Raw genomic sequence first — 27519 nt, 5'->3', positions numbered from 1 at the left:
AAAGTCTGCGCACGTCTCCACACAACCTCCGTACGGCTCTGGGGGGCTTATGTATGCTTCAGGGGATGGTGGGGAGGGTCGTTGAATGACCAGTGGAATGTCTGTATTCGGCACCGGGTCGGCAGGAGGAGGAGCTGCAGCAGCGCCCTGAGCTCCTGTTAAACCACTTATCTGGATTGGGTGTGAAGCGTAGCCGTCGCTGTTCACACCAAACGCCAATCCAGCTGATAAGGCGCACCACAGGAAAACGGCTGCAAAAGAGTTCAGACTGTTATTTCAGTTTAAGTCAGCAGAGAAATTACCTTTGCAGGTAGATGATATCTCGGCAGCGAGGTGGAGATGACATCCGGCTTTTATGGAGTGATGAAATGATGGGTGACAGCTGTCATGAGTTGATGTGTGACAGCTGTCACTCCCGGTTGTGTCCGTGGTGGCAGTGCCCTCTCGTGCCTGAAGCCTGCACTTCAGGCAGGGCGCCTTCTGGTGGTGGGCCAGCAGTACCTCCTCTTCTGGCGGCCCACACAACATAGACAACTCGAGAAAAAGAGATAGTCCAATCCCTCTCCAGGAGTATGGTTCCAGAGCCCATGCTATGTGTGGTTACTTATTTTAAATAAACGGTTTTATTCCAGAACAAAAAAATCAAACGTTTCTGGTGTTGTTTTTGTTCCTAGCAAAACAGCAAAAATTTCTGTTGTTCATTTTTATTCCACGAACTGGTTACAAGCTTTGGTCTCAAACATGACTAACCCAGAATGCATCAGTGTATTATTAAGCCTGAAACACAGTGCAAGCATCACATCAGACATGCATGACACATGCATGCAGCAGCTGAAGGCAGCTGTTGTGTCGCTGTTCAAGCTTTCCACAAAGTCTTTTTTACCGGTTAGTTTGAGCTTTTGTGTGTCTGTGTGCAAACACACACACCCCCACCCCCCCAATGGCTGACATCTGACAGTACATCCCTGTAAGCACACTTCATGTTGGACATATTGTTTTCTTTTTTGGAGCGAACAGTGAGACTGTATTGGAATGGGGTGAAAATTGATCAGAGCAAGAAAGAGAGCGAGAGAATCTGCAGCAGATGTCAGTGGCAGCTCTCAACACAGCAATCACCAAATAAAGCTGCCCCGTGAGCTTTACGTGGCTTGAAAAGTCATATATCTAACAGAACACACCTGGAATCTGATCTGAGCATTCAGATGAAAATGCATTTGCAAAAAGTGTGCTTTCAATCACATTTCAAACCGCCCATAAATGAGGCTTGAAGCAGATTTGGAAAAAACTGATTTTGTGAGACTTGCAACATGGAATCAAATTCAGATTGGATATGCACAAACAGTAAATTGGAATTTTTACTAGTTGTCTATAAAACTAGGGTTTTGAAACTATGTTGCCAAAAGGATTGCAAATCCTCTCAGAAGAAAAGCACTTATAATGTGAGATGCAGATATAGTTGTCATAATCAATCATCGCATTTATCCCGCCACGGTAGAGCACTGAGAGCGTAGAGACAACTAATGACTTGAATACCATTTTTCTTGTATAGAGAAATGAGTCCAGCATGTTTCAACAAGATCTAGTGTATATTCATTGTTAAGCACTGAAATATGTGCATGTAAGTTCATACACACACACAAGAGCTCACTCACCCTTAGGCTTTGACAAACTTTTTTTTCCTGACATAAAATTTTAAAACAGAATTCATGCCAATATCTATGCATGCCCATATGAATCTCTCTCTCTCTCTCTCTCTCTCTCTCTCTCTCTCTCTCTCTCTCTCTCTCTCTCTCTCTCTCTCTCTCTCTCTCTCTCTCGCTCTCATACATACACATACACACACATGGTATGAGAAAATACACATTGGTGAAAAAAAGACCCTAAAATGTTATTTCCAAGCATGTTGGTACAAAAACACACAATATCCACAAAAGGTTAAGTCTCTGAAGAGCAAATATTGACAGAGAATCTCCAGTTTGTCAATGAATGTGTCAGAAAATTATTTAAATGTTTACATTTTTTTTTCTCAATTGCTAAAACACTAAACCCTGTTGTCTGAACCAAATGCTCAGTTGCCTGAACCCACTGATTGAATCAGTCACTATTTTGGCAAAACCATAAGAACTTTTCACCTGTTTAGACACAACTTGCCAACACATTTTCATTGTAATGCACCTGTGTTGTATAATGGTGAGCACAGGTGGCAAAAGTCAAACATAGTTAAAGCACTGGTGTCGCCAGTTGAACACAACAACTCAAAACTGACCACACTTGTGGCCATTGATGTGAGGGAACATATATATAAGCCAGTTCAAAGAGCACTGGTTTGTGAGATACTACAATGGGTAGAAATCTGAGAGGAGGAGTTGGTGTGAGAGGTGGTCGAGATGGTCGAAGTGGTCAGTGAAGACAAAGAACATCATATCTGATGAAATCAGAGCTACTGTGATTGACCATGTTCTTGTCCACAGTATGAGCATGAGGGAGGACGGACAAAGGGTCCAACCAAACATCAGAAGATTCACTGTGTCCACCAGAATCCCAAGATTTAGAGAAGAGAACAGAACTTTTCTGACATTATAGTATGTAAATGTTGACAGGAATTACTGTAGGACTATACTATATACTGTACCACAGTATACTGTAAGTAAATATATGTTTCAGTACATTACGATGCCAATGTACTGTAATATTGTAATGGAGGGTTAGTCTGTTTGTAGGCCTAGTATTCCATGTATATTTTTGTACATTATTTTTACGTAGGCTTACTCTATTCAAGTGGTAAATGCACATGATTTCTGTTAGTTTTTGAGCAAGAGCAAGAGCAGCGCTGCGCTGTGTCACACAACATGGAGCAGCGCACACTTGTACAACCCCTGGCAAAAATTATGGAATCACCGGCCTCTGAGGATGTTCATTCAGTTGTTTAATTTTGTAGAAAAAAAGCAGATCACAGACATGACACAAAACTAAAGTCATTTCAAATGGCAACTTTCTGGCTTTAAGAAACACTATAAGAAATGAAGAAAAAAAGATTGTGGCCGTCAGTAACGGTTACTTTTTTAGACCAAGCAGAGGAAAAAATATGGAATGACTCAATTCTGAGGAAAAAATTATGGAATCACCCTGTAAATTTTCATCCCCAAAATTAACACCTGCATCATATCAGATCTGCTCGTTAGTCTGTATCTAAAAAGGAGTGAACACACCTTGGAGAGCTGTTGCACCAAGTGGACTGACATGAATCATGGCTCCAACACGAGAGATGTCAATTGAAACAAAGGAGAGGATTATCAAACTCTTAAAAGAGAGTAAATCATCACGCAATGTTGTAAAAGATGTTGGTTATTCACAGTCAGCTGTGTCTAAACTCTGGACCAAATACAAACAACATGGGAAGGTTGTTAAAGGCAAACATACTGGTAGACCGAGGAAGACATCAAAGCGTCAAGACAGAAAACTTAAAACAATATGTCTCAAAAATCGAAAAATGCACAACAAAACAAATGAGGAACGAATGGGAGGAAACTGGAGTCAACGTCTATGACCGAACTGTAAGAAACCGCCTAAAGGAAATGGGATTTACATACAGAAAAGCTAAACGAAAGCCATCATGAACACCTAAACAGAAAAAAAACAAGGTTACAATGGGCTAAGGAAAAGCATTCGTGGACTGTGGATGACTGGATGAAAGTCATATTCAGTGATGAATCTCGAATCTGCATTGGGCAAGGTGATGATGCTGGAACTTTTGTTTGGTGCTGTTCCTATGATATTTATAAAGATGACTGCCTGAAGAGAACATGTAATTTCCACAGTCATTGATGATATGGGGCTGCATGTAAGGTAAAGGCACTGGGGAGATGGCTGTCATTACATCATCAATAAATGCACAAGTTTACGTTGATATTTTGGACAATTGAAAGGATGTTTGGGGATGTTTCAAGATGATAATGCATCTTGCCATAGAGCAAAAACTGTGAAAACATTCCTTGTAAAAAGACACATAGGGTCAATGTCATGGCATAGGGTCAGTGTCAACGAGTAGATCTGATTTGATGCAGGTGTTAGTTTGGGGGATGAAAATTTACAGGGTGATTCCATAATTTTTGCCAGGGGTTGTATATTGGTTTGTCAGCCCTCCACCTCAGGAGATTTTGTTTTACGTTGTGTTGAGTGATTTTTTTTAAACAAATAATAAAGTATTTTGTTGTCATGTACAATGTTTGGCGAAATTCTATCCTAGGTCTTTTGGATCCTTTGGATCTATGAAGCTTAAATATGAAAAAGTATTGATATCGGTATCAGTGATACTGGGCCAGTATTTACTTGGTATCGGATCAATACCAAAATTCCCGGTAACGCCCACCTCTAACGTGTAAATGCACAGGATTTCTGTTATTTGTAAATTGTTTTACTATGTGCAAGTGCTAAATGCACAGTTTTTGTTTTGCAACATGCATTTAGCCTACAGTGAACAATAAACATTTATTTCTACAGCTTCATGTCCTGAGCATTGTATTTTGTATTTTTCTATGTAGTAGTAGAGAACCTTGAATCTTCGACTGGACTGGGTTGCGTCTTCTCTACTATGGAAACCACCTGGACAACTGAGAGCCTACACAGAAACTTTTCTATGTAGTGTTTAGAGACTGCTCAGTTGTGTTTTTAATTTTGATTGACTCTGGGCATGATTTGACAACATAGTTCAGTTTTGAGCACAGATTGAACTGTTTTGAGGTGAAAGTTTGGTTTTGCAAGAGGAGTCAGGTTTTGTGAATGTAGCTTGAAAATTAGGTTTTGTATTCACAGTTTAGCGAAAAGAAGAGCAGCTTTTGAGAAATGTGTCTTAGCAATTGAGGAAAAAACTGTAAAAACAATGTCACTCAAAAGATTATAAGGGATTTGTGTATTTCTTCCTCTACAGCACATACTATCATTAAATGATTCAAGGAATGTCTTTCAGTGGCATGGGGGTAAGCCTAAAATAAACACCTGTGATCTCTGATCCCTCAGATGGCACTGTAAAAACCATCACTCATCAATAGCTGATTCATTCATTAATGTTGGCGATATAAACATATTATTTACAGTTGCTGTAAATTACACTGATCATTCAATGTATTGATCTTGAGAATAAAGAAGTTTCTGTACTTGATATTCTATTTGCAATGATATTTTCATGAATACCTTTAATAAACCCTTATGTATGTACCATTAAAGCCTACAGTCATTTATCATTAACAAATGGTGGCAATTTATTTAAAATATCTTCATCTCAAGACCTTCATACACCCAAGCAATTTTTAACTATGGTGTTTCACACACAGTCGACATAATATCTTTACATCGATGTTTGGTCCAAGGCTTTACCTTAAGTATATTATAAAAATATGAGGAAAGTTAAAAAAAAAAAAACAGCCGGCAAGGTTAATTAAAAGTCATAGGATTTGTGAAAAACAAAGTTGCTAAATCCTTATGAAATACTTTCCGTGGTCTGTGGTGTTCTAGATGGTTGGGTGAGAACATTTCACAGACCAGCAGTGGCAGAACAGAAGGCCCAATCAACCATGGTGCTGCGCTTTGTCCTGGGGCAGAGAATGTGTTTTGAGTGAGAAGAGCGGAGTGTGTTGAAGTAGTTCTTTCAGACAGAAAGGTGCATTGCCAAAGATGCACTAGTGAGTAAGGAGCAAGACCTTGTATTCAGTCCTGGCTAGACAGGGAGCCGGCGAAATGAATGGAAAAACGGTGTGATGCCTTCACATTTTGTACTGTTATTGGGATCCTTACACCGCTGTTCTGAATGTAGTCTGTGGATATTCTTGCTAATGATCCCAGTGAGAAGTGCATTGCAGTAATCTTGCCTGGAACAGACAAATGCGCGGACTAGCTTTTCAGCATCTGATAAGGTGAGAGTGGGACAGAGTTTGGCAGTATTTCTGAGATGGTGAAACTAAAATGGGTTTCACCTTAAGACGTGTTTGCCGGAAGAATGGGACAAAATAACACCTGGCATACTGTACTTCATCGCCTGCACCCTCAATGCCAAAACATCTTAAGTGTTGTGAGCCCCACACTACCCCACATTTCATGATACCGTCGCAAAATGAATTTGTGCCCCATCACGAAAATGTGGCACTTGTCATGACAGTATCATGAACTAATAGATTAATTTACATTTCGTGATGCCTTAACAAAATTGCTTGAGACTGGGTTGTAAATACCTCAGCATTCCAACTTTGTTTTAAGCAGGAAGCTCAGTGGATAATGGGCCGGCCTTCCAATATGTAGACCTAGGTTTGATTCCTGCTTGTGCTCCGTTTGTGTCCTTAGACAAGATAATCTGTACTGTCTCAGTCTACCCAGCTGTAAATGGGTACCAGTGTTACAGACCGAACAGTCTCCCCTAAAAACTGGTCCACCCTGCCTCCACTGCGCATGTGTCATTTGGGACCACAGCAGCACGTCTGAGATGGAGTCTCTTCACCCAAAGCGAAGTGATCAAATGGATGAATGGGATTATTAACTGTCAGATGATAAAGGTAAAACCTCTTAAATCATTCTAAAGTCAGTTTTAAGCAGAAACAAGGTGATATTCGTTCCATTCGGCCTTGGCTCAATTCAATTTAATTCAATTTATTAATTTATATAGCGCCAGTCGCCCCAAGGCACTTCACACAATTCACAACAACACAAATTAATCTAAAATCAAAATTAAAAGCAAGAAAAGCACAATAAAAAGGTAAAACACAGTAGAATTAAAAAAATTACAAACCAAACACAAACAGATTAAATTAGTGATAAGACAGTCTAAAAAAGTGGGTCTTCAGTCTTGATTTAAAAGTCTCCACCGTGTCAGACTGCCGAATAACAGCAGGTAGATCGTTCCAAAGAGCCAGACCACGGTAGGAGAAGGCTCTATACCCCACAGACTTTTTGTTCATCCTCGGAACACACAGAAGCCCTGCACCCTGTGAACGCAAGGGCCTCGCAGGTACGTAGGGCTTAACCAAGTCCGCCAGGTAGGAAGGTGCCAGTCCATGAACAGTTTTATAAACCAACAATAAAACTTTAAAATCTGATCTGGCAGAAACCGGTAGCCAATGAAGGGATGCCAGAATGGGAGTAATGTGGTCAAACCTTCTACTTTGTGTCAAAAGTCTGGCTGCAGCATTCTGTATCAACTGAAGTCCTCGAATGCTAGACTGCGGCAGGCCAGAGAATAAAGCATTACAATAATCCAGTCTGGAAGAAATAAACGCATGTATCAAAGTCTCAGCATCAGCCATAGACAGGATGGCACGAATCCTCGCCACATTTCGCAGATGAAAGAAGGCAGTCCTTGTAATGTCTTTAATGTGGGGGCCAAAAGACAATGTAGGATCGAAAAGTACTCCAAGATTCCTCACTTTGTCCGTATGATGCACAACACACGAACCAAAATTGGCTAGGACGTAACCTACGATGAACTGTCTTCCCATCCAGGGGGAGTCGTGAACTCTCACCTGCTTCACAGCCCTGTGGGCCTCAGACCCTATAAGGACATACTACTTTGACTTACTTTGTTTGGAAACTGTTGCACACCTTCAATGCAGGAATGGAAGAAAATCAACAAATTAAATGAAACTGACCACACAAAACATGAAGTGCGTGCATGTGTGTGTGTGTGTGTGTGTGTGTGTGTGTGTGTGTGTGTGTGTGTGTGTGTGTGTGTGTGTGTGTGTGTGTGTGTTTATTACATATTATTTGTTTAAAGGGTATAATTTGGAAAGTTTATTTTTATGAAGTTTAATGACATAAAACAATAAATGTCTAAAAGCTTGCAGGTACCCATACGTTTTCATACCACTGTATATTATTCACAAATGTCACAATATAATAATATACTTCATTTGGCCAATTACCACATATTGCTAAACATTTTATGGGATGTTATATGCCAAATTGCAGGGGTAAGTCAGTCACAATAATGACTAAATTATAACTCTGTCAGATGAATCACAAAATATCAATCAATAATTAGTACATAAAATGAGGTAAAACTACTATCACTTGCAAAGGTATTCTTTAATATAATTGAGTATACGAGGTCTATTAGAAAAGTATCCGACCTTATTATTTTTTTCAAAAACCATATGGATTTGAATCACGTGTGATTACATCAGACATGCTTGAACCCTCGTGGGCATGCAAGAGTTTTTTCACGCCTGTCGGTTACGTCATTCGCCTGTGGGCAGTCTTTGAGTGAGGAGTCGTCCACCCGCTCGTCGATTTTTTTCATTGTTTAGGAATGGCTCAGAGACTGTTGCTTTGTTTGATAAAAAAATTTTCAAAACTGTAAGGCACAACTGAGTGGACACCATTCAATAAATTCAGCTGGTTTTCGGTAAAAATTTTAACGGCTGATGAGAGATTTTGGTCTGGTAGTGTCGCTTTAAGGACGGTCCACGGCGCCTGACGGCGATCTGCGCTTCGAGGCGGCAGCGTCTCGCCGTTTCAAGTTGAAACTTCCACATTTCAGGCTCTGTTGACGCAGTAAGTCGTCAGAGAACAGAGAACTTTCAGAAGAAGTCGGCATGAGGAGTTTATTCGGACATTCCATTGTTAACGGTCATTTTGTAATGAAAGAACGTGCGGGCAGAGTCGCATGTCGGGCCGGACCCGACCGCGGGGGGTCGCGGCAGGAAAAACACCTCCGTGTTGGAAACCTTAACGGGCAAGTTGGAACATGCCCAAGCTGGTAAACAATTTCTCAGTTACTCACTTGTTGAAAGCCATTAAAAGCCGCCTGAATTCTACAAATGGTTTTCAACACGGAGGTGTTTTTCCTGTCGCGGCGCACACAGATTTGCCGAGTCGTCACGGAAACGACTCGGCGAATTTGCGCGTACGTCTTTCATTAAAAAAATGTCCTTAAACAGTGGAATGTCCGCATAAATTCCTCATGCTGGCCTCTTCTGAATCTTCTCTGTTCTCTCACGATGTCCTGGGTGAATTAAGCCTTAAATTAGGATGTTTTCAGCTCGAAACAGGCCGACGACAGCGCCTGGAAGCGCTGCAGGACGTCCCGCTCCGTGGGAAGTCCTTACACCGACAGAAACACCCCATAATCTCTCATCAGCCGTTAAACTTTTCACAGAAAACCAGCTTAATTTCTCGAATAGTGTCCACTCGGATATTCCTCACAGGTCCAGAAAAAAATTTTGATAAAGCAACGCGCGCCATCTCGAGCAGCGTGTGAAACAAAGGAATTCAGCCGAGAGGGCGGGACCACATCTCACTCAAGGCCTGCCCACAGGGAAATGACGTCACCGACACGCGTGAAAAAACTCACGCATGCGCACGAGGGTTCAAGCATGATTGGTGTAATCGCATGTCATTCAAATCCATATAGTTAAAAAAAATAATAAAAGGGTCGGTTTATTATCTAAGAGACCTCGTATTTCATTTATTAATTTTTCTTATTATTTGGGAGCAGAAAAATCTGTAAACAGTAATAAAACTACTACAAAATGCTCCAGTGCCTCAGTTATTTCCACATGTTGCTTCACTATATTCCCTATATGTAGGTACTATACCCCAAAATGCCCCAGGGCATCATGGGAACACAGTGATTCCTTTAAGGATCAGAGCCTTCCTTTGTTATACACTTTGCACCCGAGATAATGGCGTGACTTGTGATGGATATGCAAAGATCATGACTGACAATCTGCCCCTGTTGTACGGTGGTGGTCTTGGGGTCAGGATGGATACCATGAAATTGTAAGAAGTCCCCTCTCATAAGTTTCCCATGTTATAGAACAATTGATCACTTCTATTCTCCACTTCTGCATGTCTTGGAAAGTCCATGATGCGACAGACATATGATCACAGTTCCATAAGGTTCAGGTTAGAATTATTGACACTGGGGTATTTTATTTCTTTTTTCTTTTTCTTTCTTTTTTTGTGAGACAGATTTTAAAATATTTTTTTGTATTATGTGAATATTTCATTTAAAAAAAATCCAAAGTTACTGAACAACAATAAAACATTTCTAGTGAAACACAAAATGCAGATATAAAATTAAAAATACGGATATAATATATACAGGTGGCACAATTATTGGCACCCTTTGATGAATTTAGAGTAAATAATCACTTTGACAGCCAGTCTGCTTTTAGACAAGTCAGTGGATGATACGTGGACATTTCCAAGTCACTGAATATGTATTAGACTTTATTTACAAAAATCATTAAGAGATACAAACAGTATGATACTGTATGGTAAATCTGAGATTGTGCAAGGAGGAAACTTGTAATGGAGATCTAGACAACTCTGAAGGAGTTACAGACTACTGTGGCTCTGACTGGAGAAATTACACATAATGCAACAAAATTTTGCCCACAGTGTGCCAAGAGGCCAGTGTAATACTCAAGAACAGAGTTGATTTATTTTCTCATGATAAAGTCCTTTTCTGCTCTCCTCTGCTCTAGCCACAGTTTCTACAGTCACATCCACAGAAGCCTATAACTCCTTCAGACTTGTTATGGGGGTCTAGGTGGCTTCCCTCACTTGTCTCTGTCTTGCATGATCACCAGTCCAGATGGATTACGGTATCATAGTGGTTATATAGCTTAATAATTGGTGTAAAGAAGGCCGAGACCTATTCAGTGACTTATATCCTTGTGTATCCATCTCCCCAACTACTAACTGGCAGTAAAGGGGATGATTTACTGTAAATTAAAAAGGGTGCCAATACCGGTGTTTGGTGTTGTGTGGGCCGCCCAAAGAGGAGGTACTGCTGGCCAACACCAGAGGGCGCCCTGCCTGTAGACGGGCTTCAGGCACCAGAGGGCGCAGTTCGCCGCCAGGAGCTTCAGGAACCCTGACAGCTGTCACTCATCACCTCATCATGCCATCCATAAAAGCCTGGAGAAGACACCACACCCCTGCCGAGAAATCATCTGAAGTATGCAGGTAAACTCTCAGCCGTCTTTGTGTTTTGATCAGCTAAGCTTATTGTCGCAACGTATTTTGCTTCTAAGCTCGAAAAGCTGTTAATCTGTGTTCTGAGTTTGTAGATATATCCTTTGTACACTCGCAGCTTGAGGCTGAGTTTGTGGCAGTCGAGAGGAGTTGGCGTTCCCGCTCCTCACTACTACATTAATTAGTGTGACATTGGATTCTGCACAAACACTGAGTTGAGAAACTGGAGGTGGAGGTGTTTTCTCCCCTTTATCAGAACTCTGCTAACTGTTTACTGGGTGTGTGCTCACACACCCACTCTTGACCGTTTCTGCTTCCTGCCAGCAGTACCCGATCTGACAGCTGGAGACGGTGGCCACCTGGTGACTCCGGACTTGGCGGCTCCGGTGTGTTCCAGATCCGTTGGCGGTGGAAATCGTGTGGGTCCCGACTCCTATCTGGACAGGCATCTCCTATCCTCGAGCCTGCCCACACGACACCAACTGTATAATTGACTGTAGTATTGAATTGTATCTGTATCCGTTGTGCACATTTCACAACCTTGTTTCACATTCTGTATTGTATTGACTTTGAATAATGAATGCAATGATTCCACAAGACACAACAACAGTAACTTTTATTTTTGTTATTATTTTATGCTTTAAGACTGTGACTAATGGCATAACCAAGGTGAGTGTCTCAACGCAGTGATTCATGATGGACTGAATCATTCATGTGTGTTGAAAATGCTGTTATCTGTTCATCTTTTAGATAGCATGGTGTTAACAGCTAACGTTAGCATGAATGAATGCCTCCTGCGTGAGCATTTTATGACAAATATCTATAACTAGCTGCGGTACCCAGCACTGCTCGGGTTAACCTGTTTTAGACATAATCCAAATGCCAATCATTTTAATCAAAACAACTGCCCAACATTTGTTTTTGTAATGCTGAACACACACAAACACAACTCAAATTTATAACAAAATTACACACAAAAGGTAGGTAACAGTAAATGTAAATATCAATGAATCAACATTGAGGTAGTGGTGTATTTCACTGTTTTTACATTGGAATTTTACAAACATAAAATGAATGTATTCAGACAGGAAGGCAAACTGGGTTGTACAGGACAGTCAGGTGCCTAATAGTTGAGAACATAAAGTAGCTGAAGAAAGGGATTAAATAAACAGAGATGGCCAATACATATACAGGGCTGGAAATTTGAATCTACCTGGTCATACAGACAGACTCAGCCTAAGCATGTTATTGTTTTGCTGAGTGTGCTGTGCTGAGTGTGCTGTAGAAAGGGATTAAATAAACAGAGATGGCCAATAAATATACAGGGCTGGAAATCTGAATCTGTCTGGTCATACACACAGCCAGCTATTTTGGGGGTCATTTTCAGTTCAACTTTTTAAAAAATGGTACCAGTTTGTTCCCCATGTCATGAGGATTCACAATATATATAGGTTTTAGGGCTACATATTATCGTTTGGGAGTTTATCCTGAACAGACAGACAGACGTAGCCCTTTATGTATATAGATAATGCAGCTTGTTGCTCAGTTAATTGCTGTAAGAGATCACGTCTGTGAAGTACATGCTGCAGTTTTTCCATCGAGTGAGGTCGCGACTTCTGTGTGAGCCATTGTGGTCACCGCCACACATAAACACACACACACACACACACACGTGTGTGTGTTTCTAGTGGAACTGAAGGTTCTATTTTGTGCATTTATTGTCGGTGTGTCCCCTGATTTATTCCATGCTTTTATTAAATTTTCCTAAACTGTATGTCTGCCAAGCGCATGACTGTAAAAGTAATGCTTATTATTGCTGATATGTTTGCTTTGGTTTTCCAGCCTGATGTTGACTTGGCAGTAAAAGCTCTCTGGATGTCATATGAGCAGGAACATTCTAAATGCAGCACTTCAAAATAAATTCCACACCTTCTCTTCTTACAGTACTTGTAAATGACATTATGAGAAAATAACAAACACTTTGCCTGCTGAACTACAAATTGTCTGATTTTTGTAGTTCCCTTAGCAAAGGTTGTGTGGTGGGAAACACATTTTGTACAACAAAGTGATGTCATTTCCACAGCGGAGTTTCAGGTCGCTTTGGTGTGAGATCTAATCAGACTGCTTATTTTTTGCAAAACACAGAAAACGGCAACAAAAAGGTTCATTTTTGATGGCGATGGTGGGGTATGCGTATGGCCTATGCCTGGAAATGCCCCTGCATTTCCACATCATCCCCCATAAAGCTGTCATGTAGATATCCTGTAATTCAATATTTGTTTTCAGTTCCATTGTGGTTTTGTACACAGCTGAAAAAGCAAAAAACCTTGTGAGTGTCCAAATATTTATGGGCCGTGGTGGAGTTTTGTATATGGAAAGTGAGGTTTTGTCTATTTTCTCTGCAGGTCATTCAAACAAACTTGCCAGGCCCAGACCAAGTCCAGCGTGCACGTGTGGGTGCGTGTTTATGTGCGACCCGTGCACTTCACTGAGCTTGTGTGCACGTCTTGCTGTGTAGGAGGGAGCCACATCTGAGCATGAGGGCCATCGGTCTGCTGTGTCTCCTGATTGTGGTTGAGGTCGGCGCCTCTCAGGTTATCCGTGAGTCCGAGGACGACCCCGAATCCACAGAGTCGTCGGTGAACAACGCCTCGCTCCTGTTTCCACCCCCGCGAGTAGGCCGACCGCGGGCCTATTTCCCCCCAATGTGCATACGGCCCACGGAGATCAAGCATGCCTTCATCTACGTGAACACCATCGTGTCCTGCCTAATCTTTGTGGTGGGGCTGATCGGTAACACGACGCTGCTGAGGATCATCTACAAGAACAAGTGCATGAGGAACGGACCCAATGTCCTGATTGGCAGCTTAGCACTGGGAGACCTGCTTTTTATTCTCATCGCCATCCCCATTAACGTTTATAAGGTAACACTGAGTGACTGTGACCGTTTTGAAGTGAGTGTGTCTAATGATGAGGCCATCTTCACCGAGCCTCTTGTTCAGGTTTTTCACTGTTTGGGAACTGATGGATAAATATCATTTATTCAATTTATTGTGATTATCATCTCACATCTCAAAGTTCACTTCTTGTGTTACAGCGAGAGATGTGCTACAATGTTAGCATATCGCAAAATCTTGCTACCATATTTTGCAGGAAAGTTAAAACGGAATTCAAGAAAATAATTTTGGAATGGAATCATATCATGTCAATTGAGACAAAACCCATTGACAGCAATTGCTGTTCCCGTTAGGGGTCGCCACAGCAGATCAATCGTTTCCATCTCACCCTGTCCTCTGTAACTTCCTCTGTCACACAAACCACCTGCATGTCATCTCTCAGCACATCCATAAACCTCCTCTTTGGTCTCCCTCTTCTCCTCCTGTCGGGTGGCTCCATCCTCAGCATCCTTCTCCCTATATACCCTGGGTCCCTCCTCTGCACATGTCCAAACCATCTTAATCTTACCTCTCTGACTCTGTCTCCAAACCGTCCCACCTGAGCTGTCCCTCTGATATGTTCATTCCTAATCTTGTCCATTCTTGTCACTCCCAAAGAGAATCTCAACATCTTCAGCTCTGCCACCTCCAGCTCTGCCTCCTGTCTTTTTGTTAGTACCACTGTCTCTAAACCATACAACATAGCTGGTCTCACTACTGTTTTGTAAACTTTTCCCTTCACTCTTGCTGATATTCTTCGGTCACAAATCACTCCTGCCACCTTTCTCCACCCACTCCACCCTGCCTGCACTCTCTTCTTCACCTCTCTACCACACTCTCCATTACTTTGGATGTTGACCCCAAATATTTACTCATCTACTTTCACCACTTCTACTCCTTGTAACTGCACTATTCCACTGGGCTCCCTCTCATTCACACACATGTACTCAGTCTTGCTCCTACTGACTTTCATTCCCCTGCTCTCCAGAGCATATCTCCATTCTCACTACAATGGTCATGAAATTTGGGTAATGACTGAAAGAATAAGATCATGGATACAAGTGGCAGCAATGAAATTCCTCCTGGACAGGGTGAGAAGCTTGATTATCTTGGACGAAAAGAGTCAGCTGAGGTGGTTCGGCATCTGTAAGGATGCTTGCTGGTCATCTCCCTAGGGAGGTCTTCCAGGCAAGTCCAACTAGGAGGAGGCCCCGGAGAAGACCCAGGACACGCTGGAGGAATTAGCTTGGGAACACCTCAGGGCCCCCAGGAATGTTTACAGGACTTGGCCAAGGATAGGGAAGTGTGGGATGAGCTGCTTGGTCTGCTGTCACCGCAACCTGGACCTGGATAAGCAGCCGAAAATGAATGAATGAATGGCTTAAAGCCGACATTTATTGTTCATTAGTCATTTTCGTTTCCCAGGGACGTCTACTTTGAGCAGTTATATAAGGCTGAGCCTCATGAAACGTCAGTAAGGTATATCTTATATATTATATTCCAATTCTAAGGTGGAACTATGCCAGGATAAAAAGGTATATCTAAATATCTAAAAAGGAAGAGTAAAATAGGAGAGTAGAAAAGAGTAGAGTAGAGCCACTTAGGTGCCTGGTCTTGAGAACCAGGGATGGTTCTCAAGACTCATGTTAGACATCTGAAGTGCCAGGGTTCTTCAATCAAGGCCAAACCACCAAATGTTGGTGAGATCTCAAAGGCTGTGAAACAAATGAGGTTTTACCCTGGATGCCCTTCCTGATGCAACTCCGCATTACTCACAAAATGGGAACCTTCTGCTCCGGAAAGAAAAAGCACATTAAGCACCTGGCTACCACGTTCCGCAATTTGGTATTGTTTCTGATGGATTTAAAATACATGAGATTCACTTTAATATGTTGGCACAAATGTGGGACATAGAGATATGACACTTGCCCAGTGGGAAAGTTTTCAGAAGCAAAATTAGACATATAATTTAGTGTGTATTCAAGATATCACACAGTTGCAACTGTCCAGAAATATCTTTAAAAAATTACACACATTCAAATGCAAAAAAGGCCTCTGACCCCTCTGTCTTTTCTCTCATTGAGAGCTGTTAGACCTGTTAAATGGCTCCAAATGGTCTGTGTTCTTTCTGCTCCATGCTGAGGAGGAGCTGGGGAGGAACCCTGAAGGTGTTTTGGTTCTGAGATGCTGTGCAGGTGTGACATCTAGTGGCAAAAAAAATAAAAAAAATAAAATAGGAATCATTATTACCCCTTTTTTCTACAATTTCAGCCCAAACAAACCACAGCCACAGTGATTTAAACTACATTATATATAATATATTTTTTAAATATTATCAGTTATCAAGTTGTTCACCAATGAATATGGCTTTATACACCCTGAGGAAAACCATACACCCTGAGGCAACTTGATAGCGATTTTATCATATACCTATAATACCTATAAATGATAAATGTTGTATGGTTTTCTAAAGGGTGTAAAAAGCCCTATTCACTGGTGAACAATTTGATAATGATTTTTATCATATACAGTGGTCCCTCGTTTATCACGGGAGTTACATTCTAAAAATAACCCGCGATAGGCGAAATCCGCAAAGTAGTCAGTTATTTTTTACAATTATTATAGATGTTTTAAGGCTGTAAAACCCCTCACTACACACTTTCTATACTTTTCTCAAACAGGTATTAACATTTTCTCACTTTTCTCTCGTGTGTAAACACTCAAAGTTCAAACCTTAGAAAAAATAGAATGCTTTCCTATAAATAATTATGATGGCTTTTAGAACTAACAAATTTAATTTTAACGATCAACCTACGAGGTTGGACACATAAGAAATTACTAATAGTGACTCACCAGTATTTCAGTTCCTCTGACCGCGCCTCTTCGTCGTGGCGCCGCTCCGCTGTCCGAATTGGCTGATTACTTGGGTGGTATGAAAAATATTACCCGTCTGTGAAAAGGGTGTATTGCTATTTATTCTTTAGTGTTTTATCCAATCATATTGGCATATCATTTATAGGTTTATGATAAGAGTGAATATGTACTGATTTTGAATTGATGTATCAAATGTTCTGATATATCTTGAGTCCACAGGAAATGGGCAGCACAGCCTGGTTAAAATATGGCGTAATAATCCTACAGTGGGGGACAGCCCTATCTGAGGTTTTGGGAAACTACACGGCAAAGTGAAAATGCAAAGAAAAAGTGACAATGTGGTAGAAGGTAGACATGTGTTGCGGTTTGTTTATGACCCAGAAGCCAGTGGTTTCTAGATCAGCTCAAATGCATTCTGAGCATCCAGAACAGTAATTTTAATGTTTTGAGAAGACCATAAAGTGGACACCATTTGACTTATGCAATTTGAAACTGTGGATATAAGTACTTTATTCTGAGAATAGCCAGCATTGATTTTATTAACATCCTGGTGTAAATAAGGTATCACCACATGTGTAGAACTCAAAATAGGTTGAGTTTTCATAAAAAATAAAAAAAAAACTGCAATGTGGTAAAATGTATTCATAAATATGAAATAACAGGCTCTTAATAATTATTAACTATCGCATACTGTATTTTTTTCTCAAGATTTGTTTTTGCATAAGTTTGAAAAAAACAACAGATCATAAGTTTAGGCTAGATTATGAATTTAATTTTCGAAGTGGCACTAATGACAGCACTCATACTGAACATAATTTTGCTTGCATAGACTGATTTTGGAGATCAAGCAATAATTGCAGATGGGCTTTCTGAGGTCCCAGATAGCTTTTCTGATTTCCTTTTCTAACTTTCAGAATTCAGTAAATTAGCATATGGTCCATTCGCGGTAGCTGGCCCCAGACTGTGGAATGAGCTACCTCTTGAGTTACGTACTATTCCTGACCTAGCACTTTTTAAATCTAAGTTAAAGACTTATTTATTTAAACTGGCTTTTAACACTTAGTGGGGAGGTGACATGTTCTGTTATTTTTATGTTCTTTTTTTTTTTTATGTGTTGTTTTAAAATTTTATTTTATATGTGTTTTATTTTGTAAATTTGTGTTTTTAATGTTAAGCACTTTGGACACCAGTCGGTGCTGTAAAGCGCTTTCTAAATAAATGTTGATTGATTGATTGATTGATTGATTATGTGTAGACACTAATTCCTAGAGGCAACTTTTTTTGGTTTCAAATCTGGGCAAATGCAGTCCCAGTAAATTCCGAATGTGACAAACAAGAAACAGGTGTTGTAAACAATCTCAATGCTGCTAAAAATACAAACTTGCAGAAACAAAGATACTATTCTGACATGGTTTTGCACATAAGACTGGCATAGCATGTTTCAAGTACCCACATATATGTCAGAAGGTGGGGGGGGGCATATCATATTCTGTCCCCTCTGGTTGAAAAGGTGGGGGGGGGGGACATGTCCCCCTATCCCCCACAAAATTGCGCCCATGAGTACATCATTTATCCATGTGAAGTGATGCTATTTTAGTGTTGCACAACTGGAGGCTGTCCCCAGAAGTGGTCAAATCCCGTGATATCATGCAGGGTTCAAACGAGATTGCGCTGCCCTATTGTAGATTTTGCTTGTTTATTAGTTTAATTCAAAAAGCAAATACTGGTAATACAATGACATTATTTGATAATTAAGAAGCGTCACTAGATGTTGAACTAACACTGTTCCGTTCACTCTTCTAGTTCAACTTTTGTCTGTGGCACCACCGCTCACAGCTTCATGGTCGAGATTGGTTTTGATACAAGAAAAACAGATCAAGTCTGAGCTTGAGTCTCCCATGTGCCTTCTGGCAAATTAGCGGAAACTTCTTTTTTTGTAAATCCTTCACTATGTCCCTCCACCATGAAGCTGTATTACGAGTGATGCAGATAAAAGTGACACTGTGGACAGTTTCTCCAGTAACAGCTGCAGAAGCCTGTAACACTTTAGCGTTGTCAGGGTTGTCTTGGTGGCTTCCCACACTAGTCTTCTTGTTACATGGTCACTCAGGTTTTAGAATTTCCTTCTCCTGACAGATTTGCCATGGGGTACCATACTGTACTTCCTAATGATTGATGTAAATAAAGTACTTTTTTTTACTTGGAAATGTTCTCCTATTTATGCCCTGACTGCTCTAATGAAAATTGATTATTTAATCCTTTAATATTTAGAATCATGTTAGTTTGTTCAGCTACTTGTGGCCTGTGAAAATGGAGAGATTGTGTATAAAACTCACTTTAATTCCTTTAATGGTGACTTCCGCCTACGTCATGGCCGAGACGGACAGCTAATTTCTCAGCTCCGACTGACCCATTAAAATAGCCGATTAAAAATTAAGAACAGATAAATGAGCACAGGACCACAAGACAAGGTAATTTCAGCCATGAGTTCGACTCAAAAAACAACGCGAAAAGACACGAGAGGAGGAAAAAATGAGGATGGTAAAGCTGACCCCAAGCAGCTAACGTTAGCCGAAAAATACTGGGGAGGCTACTACTGAGCCCGAGATGCTATCGGAGCGTCGCAAGCTCCGACAGGAAAATAAAGACTCTTTTGGTGATTTAAAGACTTCTCTTTCAAGGCTGGAATCCACTATGGATGATTTAAAACAACGAACTGCGGGGCTTGATAAGAGGCTGGGGGACACGGAGGAAAGAGTGAGTGCTGTCGAGGACAGATGTACGCAGCATGAGAAGGCACTGAGCTACCTGCTAAAACGAGAAGCTAACCTTGCTGTTAAATGTGATGACATGGAAAACAGACTCCGTTGTAACAACATAAGGCTCTATGGTATACCAGAAGGGGCTGAGAAAGATGACATGATGAAGTTTGTAACTGTTTTTTTTTGTACAACTCGCTGGCGTTACAAGAAGGTACGGAGATGAAACTGGAAAGTGCACACAGAGCCCTGGGCCCAAAGATGCTGCTGCAGCCCCGCGGTCAATCATACGAGGTCTATTAGAAAAGTATCCGACCTTATTTAAAAAAAAAAAACATATGGATTTGAATCACGTGTGCTTGCGTGAGCCAACCTTGAACCTTCATGCGCATGCGTGATTTTTTTCAAGCTTGTCGGTTGCGTCATTCGCCTGTGAGCAGGCTTTGAGTGAGGAGTGGTCCACCCCCTCGGCGGATTTTCATTGTCAGGGAAATGGCTGAGAGACTGCTGCTTTGCTTGATCAAATTTTTTTTAGAAACTGTAAGGCACATCCATGTGGACACCATTCAAGAAATTCAGGTGGTTTTTGTTGAAAATTTTATGGGCTTCAAAGACATTAAGGGATGTTACTGTCGCTTTAAGGACAGCCCACAGCAGCTGTGGGGCGCACTGCGCTCCAGCTGCCATCGACATGTCCACCTCTCCACAATTTCTCTGATACTCACTCGACTGGTAATCACTGAAAGGCATGTCCCAGCTTGTCCTTCTGCCACTCCAAAACGGAGGTGTTCTTTGTCTTGCTTGCCGTCGTGACGCGCGAAGCGTCCACTCCTTTCCATGACAAAAACTCCTCGTAACAGTGGAATGTGCCGTTCATTTCCAAACTGGACACTGTGTTTTATCTGGGACGTCGTCTGGACTAGAATTGTGAAAAGATGTGGACATCAGCACTTTTTCGGCAAATTGAGACAGACGTGCGGAGGAATTGATAAAGCAAAGCAGCAGTCTCTCAGCCATTTCCCTGACAATGAAAATCCACCGAGGGGGGTGGACCACTCCTCACTCAAAGGTTTGAGAGGTAATAAAAAAGCTGAAAGAGAAGAACATCAACGAGAATCTTTTTGGACAAGGGCATCAAGCAGTTCCCCTCACTACTGGAGGCACAGTCAACGCTGAGAGAGCTGGACGTGGAGGCAGTGATGGAGGAGCGGGATGTACTGGAGAGGGAGCTGGTTTGGGACGGGTGGACAACTTGGAGCGGGCGGAGAAAGAACCAACAACTTATCCCAGCAGAAATAAGATCGCTAATCTGTGGAGGCAATGAAGATTCCAGGCTCACAGGTTCTGAGTAAAAAGGGTGACCACAGCAGAAGTAAAATTGGGTATTTGTAGGGACTGATTGTAACAATTTAATATCTCATTTATTGGGTAATTGCAAGGGACAGATTTGTTTTCGGCTATGATCTTGTGACTATATTTTGTGGACAGGGGTCTTTGCAGGGGTGAGGGGACAGAACTCTGTTTATTTTGATAAGCTCGCAGCCTCTAATGCCACGTGTTACCTGGATGATCGTCGCTACAGCACTCAGTGCAACCAGCCTGGAGAGCTCTGGCTCTCTGCCCAAGAGTCATCGGGAGTGGGAAGCCCTTTTGGTTAAGGTTTATTTGTTCAGTTCTCATGGGCTACCTACTGGATTTTTGGAAGTCTATATAAGTTTTTTTTTTTTTTTTTTGGTGTGATTTCTTGTTTGTTATCAAGGTTCAGCGGCTCTTTGCAAAAGATAATGTTTGCCTTTTTTTTTATTGTTGGCATAAATATTAGCTATGGACAGTATAAACATTGTTAGTTATAACATAAATGGAGTCAATCATCCTATAAAAAGGAAGAAAATTATGTCACAGTTGAAGAGGTTAAATTGCTCAATTGCTTTACTTCAGGAGACCCACCTCAATGACAAGGAACACAAGAGGGACTGGGTCGGCCAAGTATTTAGTTCTGCTTGTGAAAAGGGTAGTAAAAGAGGGGTGGCTGTTCTGTGCCATAAAACTCTGGGGCTTATCGTTGAAAGAACATATGAAGATAACAATGGTCATTATATTATGATTGTGGGGACAATTGGGGAAATTAGGATAACAATTTTAAATTTATATGCGCCGAATGAAGATGACACGGGATTCTTTAAAGAAATTTCAACAATTTTAACTAAACATGGGGAGGGATGCTTAATAGTAGGGGGGATTTTAATTGTGTATTGAATCAGAAGTTAGATAAACAACCGTTCGGGCAGGGATATTTTTTGAGGAAAGCAAAAAGTTTTGCGCGATATGGTAGAAGAGTTAGGCTTAGTAGATGTATGGTGGTACAAACACCCGAAGGAGAGAGACTACACTTTTTTTTCTAAGGTCCATAATAGCTACTCCAGAATTGATTTGTTTTGTGTATCAAGAAAGGATGCTTATACTGTTGTGGATTGTCACATAGATCCCATAACAATATCAGACCATGCTCCAATAGTGAGCCGTCCTAAATTTTAATTTGCCGCTGGATCCAAAACATTACATTATAGGGCTGACCCCAAGGGGTGGTTTGACAAAAAGGGAAGCTCAATTGCTCCACATTTGTTAATTGGTAGCAAAGTAAATGATAACGAGATTTTGGTTAAAAGCACTACCTCCCACTCTCCCTCAATGGCATGAGGGATTAAAAAATGTATATCTGATGGAAAAAATTACGGTAAAGCTTAATTTGAATATGGATTTGTTTTTGGATAGGTGGACCCCTGTCATCATTTACTTTGGTTGGGCATAATTATACTTGCTCAGGGTTCCTCACCGGAATTATGTGTTTTCCTTTTTTTTTTTTCTTTTTTTTTTTTTTGGTTTGTTTGTTTGTTTTATACCGGTTGTAGATAAAGTAAAATATATTTTAGGACATACCCCTTTTACTTTCAATGGGATGGAATACTGTCACACTACTATTATTGTGAACACCCCCTTTTCTACTTTTTTTTACTAATAGCCCAATTTCATAGCCTTAAGAGTGTGCATATCATGAATGCTTGGTCTTGTTGGATTTGTGAGACTCTACTGAATCTACTGGTACCTTGTTTCCCATGTAACAATAAGAAATATACTCAAAACCTGGATTAATCTTTTTAGTCACATAGCACTACTATTATTCTGAACACTACTGTAAATGTATTTTGAAATAGCATCATAATATGGTTTCAAAAATACAGCATGCAAGTAATATTTAATAGTTTTAAGACATTACATAAAGTACAGCATAAATAACTCAACCAAATATGCAGCCTAACTTACTAAAAACGGTACTGTCCGTCATATACAGTGGGGAAAATAAGTACACTCAACAAAAATATAAACGCAACACTTTTGGTTTTGCTCCCATTTTGTATGAGATGAACTCAAAGATCTAAAACTTTTTCCACATACACAATATCACCATTTCCCTCAAATATTGTTCACAAACCAGTCTAAATCTGTGATAGTGAGCACTTCTCCTTTGCTGAGATAATCCATCCCACCTCACAGGTGTGCCATATCAAGATGCCGATTAGACACCATGATTAGTGCACAGGTGTGCCTTAGACTGCCCACAATAAAAGGCCACTCTGAAAGGTGCAGTTTTGTTTTATTGGGGGGGATACCAGTCAGTATCTGGTGTGACCACCATTTGCCTCATGCAGTGCAACACATCTCCTTTGCATAGAGTTGATCAGGTTGTCAATTGTGGCCTGTGGAATGTTGGTCCACTCCTCTTCAATGGCTGTGCGAAGTTGCTGGATATTGGCAGGAACTGGTACACGCTGTCGTATACGCCGGTCCAGAGCATCCCAAACATGCTCAATGGGTGACATGTCCGGTGAGTATGCCAGCCATGCAAGAACTGGGACATTTTCAGCTTCCAAGAATTGTGTACAGATCCTTGCAACATGGGGCTGTGCATTATCCTGCTGCAACATGAGGTGATGTTCTTGGATGTATGGCACAACAATGGGCCTCAGGATCTCGTCACGGTATCTCTGTGCATTCAAAATGCCATCAATAAAATGCACCTGTGTTCTTCATCCATAACAGACACCTGCCCATACCATAACCCCACCACCACCATGGGCCACTCGATCCACAACATTGACATCAGAAAACCGCTCACCCACACGACGCCACACACGCTGTCTGCCATCTGCCCTGAACAGTGTGAACCAGGATTCATCCGTGAAGAGAACACCTCTCCAACGTGCCAAACGCCAGCGAATGTGAGCATTTGCCCACTCAAGTCGGTTACGACGAGGAACTGGAGTCAGGTCGAGACCCCGATGAGGACGACAAGCATGCAGATGAGCTTCCCTGAGATGGTTTCTGACAGTTTGTGCAGAAATTCTTTGGTTATGCAAACCGATTGTTTCAGCAGCTGTCCGAGTGGCTGGTCTCAGACGATCTTGGAGGTGAACATGCTGGATGTGGAGGTCCTGGGCTGGTGTGGTTACACGTGGTCTGCGGTTGTGAGGCTGGTTGGATGTACTGCCAAATTCTCTGAAACGCCTTTGGAGACGGCTTATGGTAGAGAAATGAACATTCAATACAGGAGCAACAGCTCTGGTTGACATTCCTGCTGTCAGCATGCCAATTGCACGCTCCCTCAAATCTTGCGACATCTGTGGCCTTGTGCTGTGTGATAAAACTGCACCTTTCAGAGTGGCCTTTTATTGTGGGCAGTCTAAGGCACACCTGTGCACTAATCATGGTGTCTAATCAGCATCTTGATATGGCACACCTGTGAGGTGGGATGGATTGGAACGTGGAACGCTCTGCCTCTCAGCCCCCACAATGGAGTGTTTTAAGTCTCGTCTGAAGACCCACTTTTATTCTCTGGCTTTTAGCTCTGCATGAGTTGTATGGTCCTCTGTTGTCTTTGGCCTAGTGTTTTATTTATTTATTGTTTTATTGTTTTTATGTTTATTTATTTATTAGTATCTGAGTGGGTTTATTGTTTTGTATAGTTGTATAATCATTTTTATGTGCAGCACTTTGGAAACTGTTCTGTTGTTTAAATGTGCTATATAAATAAAGTGGATTGGATTATCTCAGCAAAGGAGAACACAGATTTAGACTGGTTTGTGAACAATATTTGAGGGAAATGGTGATATTGTATATGTGGAAAAAGTTTTAGATCTTTGAGTTCATCTAATACAAAATGGGAGCAAAACCAAAAGTGTTGCGTTTATATTTTTGTTGAGTGTATTTGACCCCCTGTCAGTTTTGCAGGTTTTCCCACCTACAAAGAATGTTGAGGTCTGTAATTTTTATCGTAGGTACACTTCAACTGTGAGAGACAGAATCTAAAAAAAAAAAAAATCCAGAAAATCACATTGTATGATTTTTAAATTATTAATTTGCATTTTATTGCATAAAATAAGTATTTGATCCCCTACCAACCAGCAAGAATTCTGGCTCTCACAGTCCTTTTAATTTTTCTTTAAGAAGCCCTCTTATTCTGCACTCTTTACCTGTATTATTTGCACCTGTTTGAACTTGTTACCTGTATAAAAGACACCTGTTCACACACTCAATCAATCACACTCCAATCTGTCCACCATAGCCAAGACCTAAGAGCTGTCTAAGGACACCAGGGACAAAACTGTAGAACTGCACAAGGCTGGGATGGACTACAGGACAACAGGCAAGCAGCTTGGTAGAAGACAACAACTGTTATGATTATTTATTAGAAAGTGGAAGAAACACAAGATGACTGTCAATCTCCCTCGGTTTGGGATTCCATGTAAGATCTCACTTTGTGGGGTAAGAATGATTTTGAGAAAGCTCAGAACTACACAGGAGGACCTGGTCAATGACCTGAATGGAGCTGGGACCACAGTCACAAAGATTACATTAGTAACACATGATGCCGTCATAGTTTAAAATCCTGCAGGGCAGCAAGGTCCCACTGCTCAAGCCAGCACATGTCCAGGCCCGTTTGAAGTTCACCAGTGACCATCTGGATGATCCAGAGGAGGCATGGGAGAAGGTCATGTGGTCACATGAGACCAGAATAGAGCTTTCTGGAATCAACTCCACTTACCATGTTTAGAGGATGAGAACAACCCCAAGAAAACCATCCCAACCGTTAAGCATGGGGGTGGAAACATCATACTCTGGGGGTGCTCTTCTGCAAAGGGGACAGGACGACTGCACCATATTGAAGGGAGGATGGATGGGGTCATGTATTGCGAGATTTTGGCAAACAACCTCCTTCCCTCAGTAAGAGCATTGAAGATGGGTCATGGCTGGGTCTTCCAGCATGACAATGACCCCAAACAGACAGCCAGGGCAACTAAGGAGGGGCTCCGTAAGAAGCATTTCAAGGTCCTGGAGTGGCCTGGCCAGTCTCCAGACCTGAACTCAATAGAAAGTCTTTGGATGGAGCTGAAACTCCAAACCTGAAAGATTTGGAGAAGATCTGTATGGAGGAGTGGACCAAAATCCCTGTTGCAGTGTGTGAAAACTTGGTCAAGAACTACAGGAAACGTCTGATCTCTGTAATGGCAGACAAATGTTTCTCTACCAATTGTTAAGCTCTGTTTTTCTAGGGGGTCAAATACTTATTTTATGCAATAAAAAGCAAATTAATTATTTAAAAATCATACAATGTGATTTTCTCAATTTCTTTTTAGATTCTGTCTCTCACAGTTGAAGTGTACCTATGACAAAAATTACAGACCTCTCCATTCTTTGTAGGTGGGAAAACCTGCAAAACTGACAGGGGGTCAAATACTTATTTTCCCCACTGTATCTAGGCGACGCTTGACTTCAGGATATGATGTTTTTAACTGTCGCACAGAAAGGAACAAGACAAGGAAGCAGAGGCCCATAAATGAACTGTACAGTGTGTGTGTGTGTGTGTGTGTGTGTGTGTGTGTGTGTGTGTGTGTTTACTCAGGTGGCATTTCTTTGATTCCAAGTCTCTTTCCTTCCCATCTTCCTCTTCTATTGTGTCTTTGCAGCTAATAGCGAAGGATTGGCCTTTTGGTGTGTATATCTGTAAACTGACGCCATTCATCCAGAAAGCTTCGGTGGGCATCACTGTCCTCAGCCTGTGTGCACTGAGCATTGACCGGTGAGTACACTTCTGCACGTGCACACACAAGCATTGCAAACACAAGATGGGCTGCTGTGCAACACACAACCATTCCATGGATTACTTAGTTCAGATGGCAGGTTACCTTGAACAGAATATTGATTGTTCTTGAGGACCCACACACACATATGGACACTAGCACCCTGGGATCCCTTGGATGGAATATTGATTTTATCCATCACACTGCCCCAGTTGCTGCATTCATCCTCCAAACTTATAATCCCGCTTATTCCAGTTAAGGATCACAGGGGCGGAGCCTATCACAGCAGTCATTGGCCGAGAGGTGGGGTAGACCACGGACAGTCCACCAGCCTATTGGCCCCCGGTTGCTACATCTCAAACATTACTGATTTTATGATAGTTGGTAATAGCGATAAATGTTGGGCATATAAAAACGATGTTACATCATACTATACCACAACATCATCTTGATATCTTTACAGCCCCACACGGGTATAGACATTAAAAGTGTGATATCACATATCAATGACCGTGCTTGTGTGTGTGTGTAGCTACCACGCGGTGACGTCATGGAGCAGAGTGAAGGGGATGGGGATCCCTCTGTGGAAAGCAGTGGAGGTGACGCTGATCTGGCTGCTTGCCGTGGTGCTGGCGGTCCCCGAGGCACTGGCGTTTGACATATTGGAGATGCCACACAGAGGCAACAAGATACACATCTGTATGCTGCATCCAGAGCAGAGCACTGCCTTCATGAAGGTTTGTACTGCCTTTTCTTCATATTACATGATTTGTTTTTATACTGAGAAAATCTTCCAATGCAACATTAAAAATAGATTTGGTAAGACATACAATATAATGGTTTTGGATC

The 27519-nt window shown here is 41.4% G+C and overlaps 1 protein-coding gene across 2 annotated transcripts in view; it reads left to right on the top strand.

Annotated features, from left to right (window-relative positions):
* LOC117520612 (endothelin receptor type B-like) overlaps positions 1-27519 on the top strand; it is a 74561-nt gene that overhangs the window by 17647 nt on the left and 29395 nt on the right. Inside the window, exons 2-4 of one of the 2 annotated variants that reach the window (XM_034181923.1) lie at positions 13371-13889; positions 26557-26669; positions 27203-27407. In XM_034181923.1, the coding sequence (XP_034037814.1) occupies positions 13503-13889; positions 26557-26669; positions 27203-27407 (705 nt within the window). In that variant the 5' untranslated portion in view covers positions 13371-13502. Of the gene's footprint in view, positions 1-13370; positions 13890-26556; positions 26670-27202; positions 27408-27519 lie in introns of those variants that run through there. The other variant, XM_034181924.1, reaches the window with a different exon arrangement.

The sequence above is a fragment of the Thalassophryne amazonica genome, chromosome 11 (assembly GCF_902500255.1).
Source record: "Thalassophryne amazonica chromosome 11, fThaAma1.1, whole genome shotgun sequence".
Classification (NCBI taxonomy): Eukaryota; Metazoa; Chordata; class Actinopteri; order Batrachoidiformes; family Batrachoididae; genus Thalassophryne; species Thalassophryne amazonica.
This window is presented reverse-complemented; position numbering and strand designations above follow the sequence as displayed.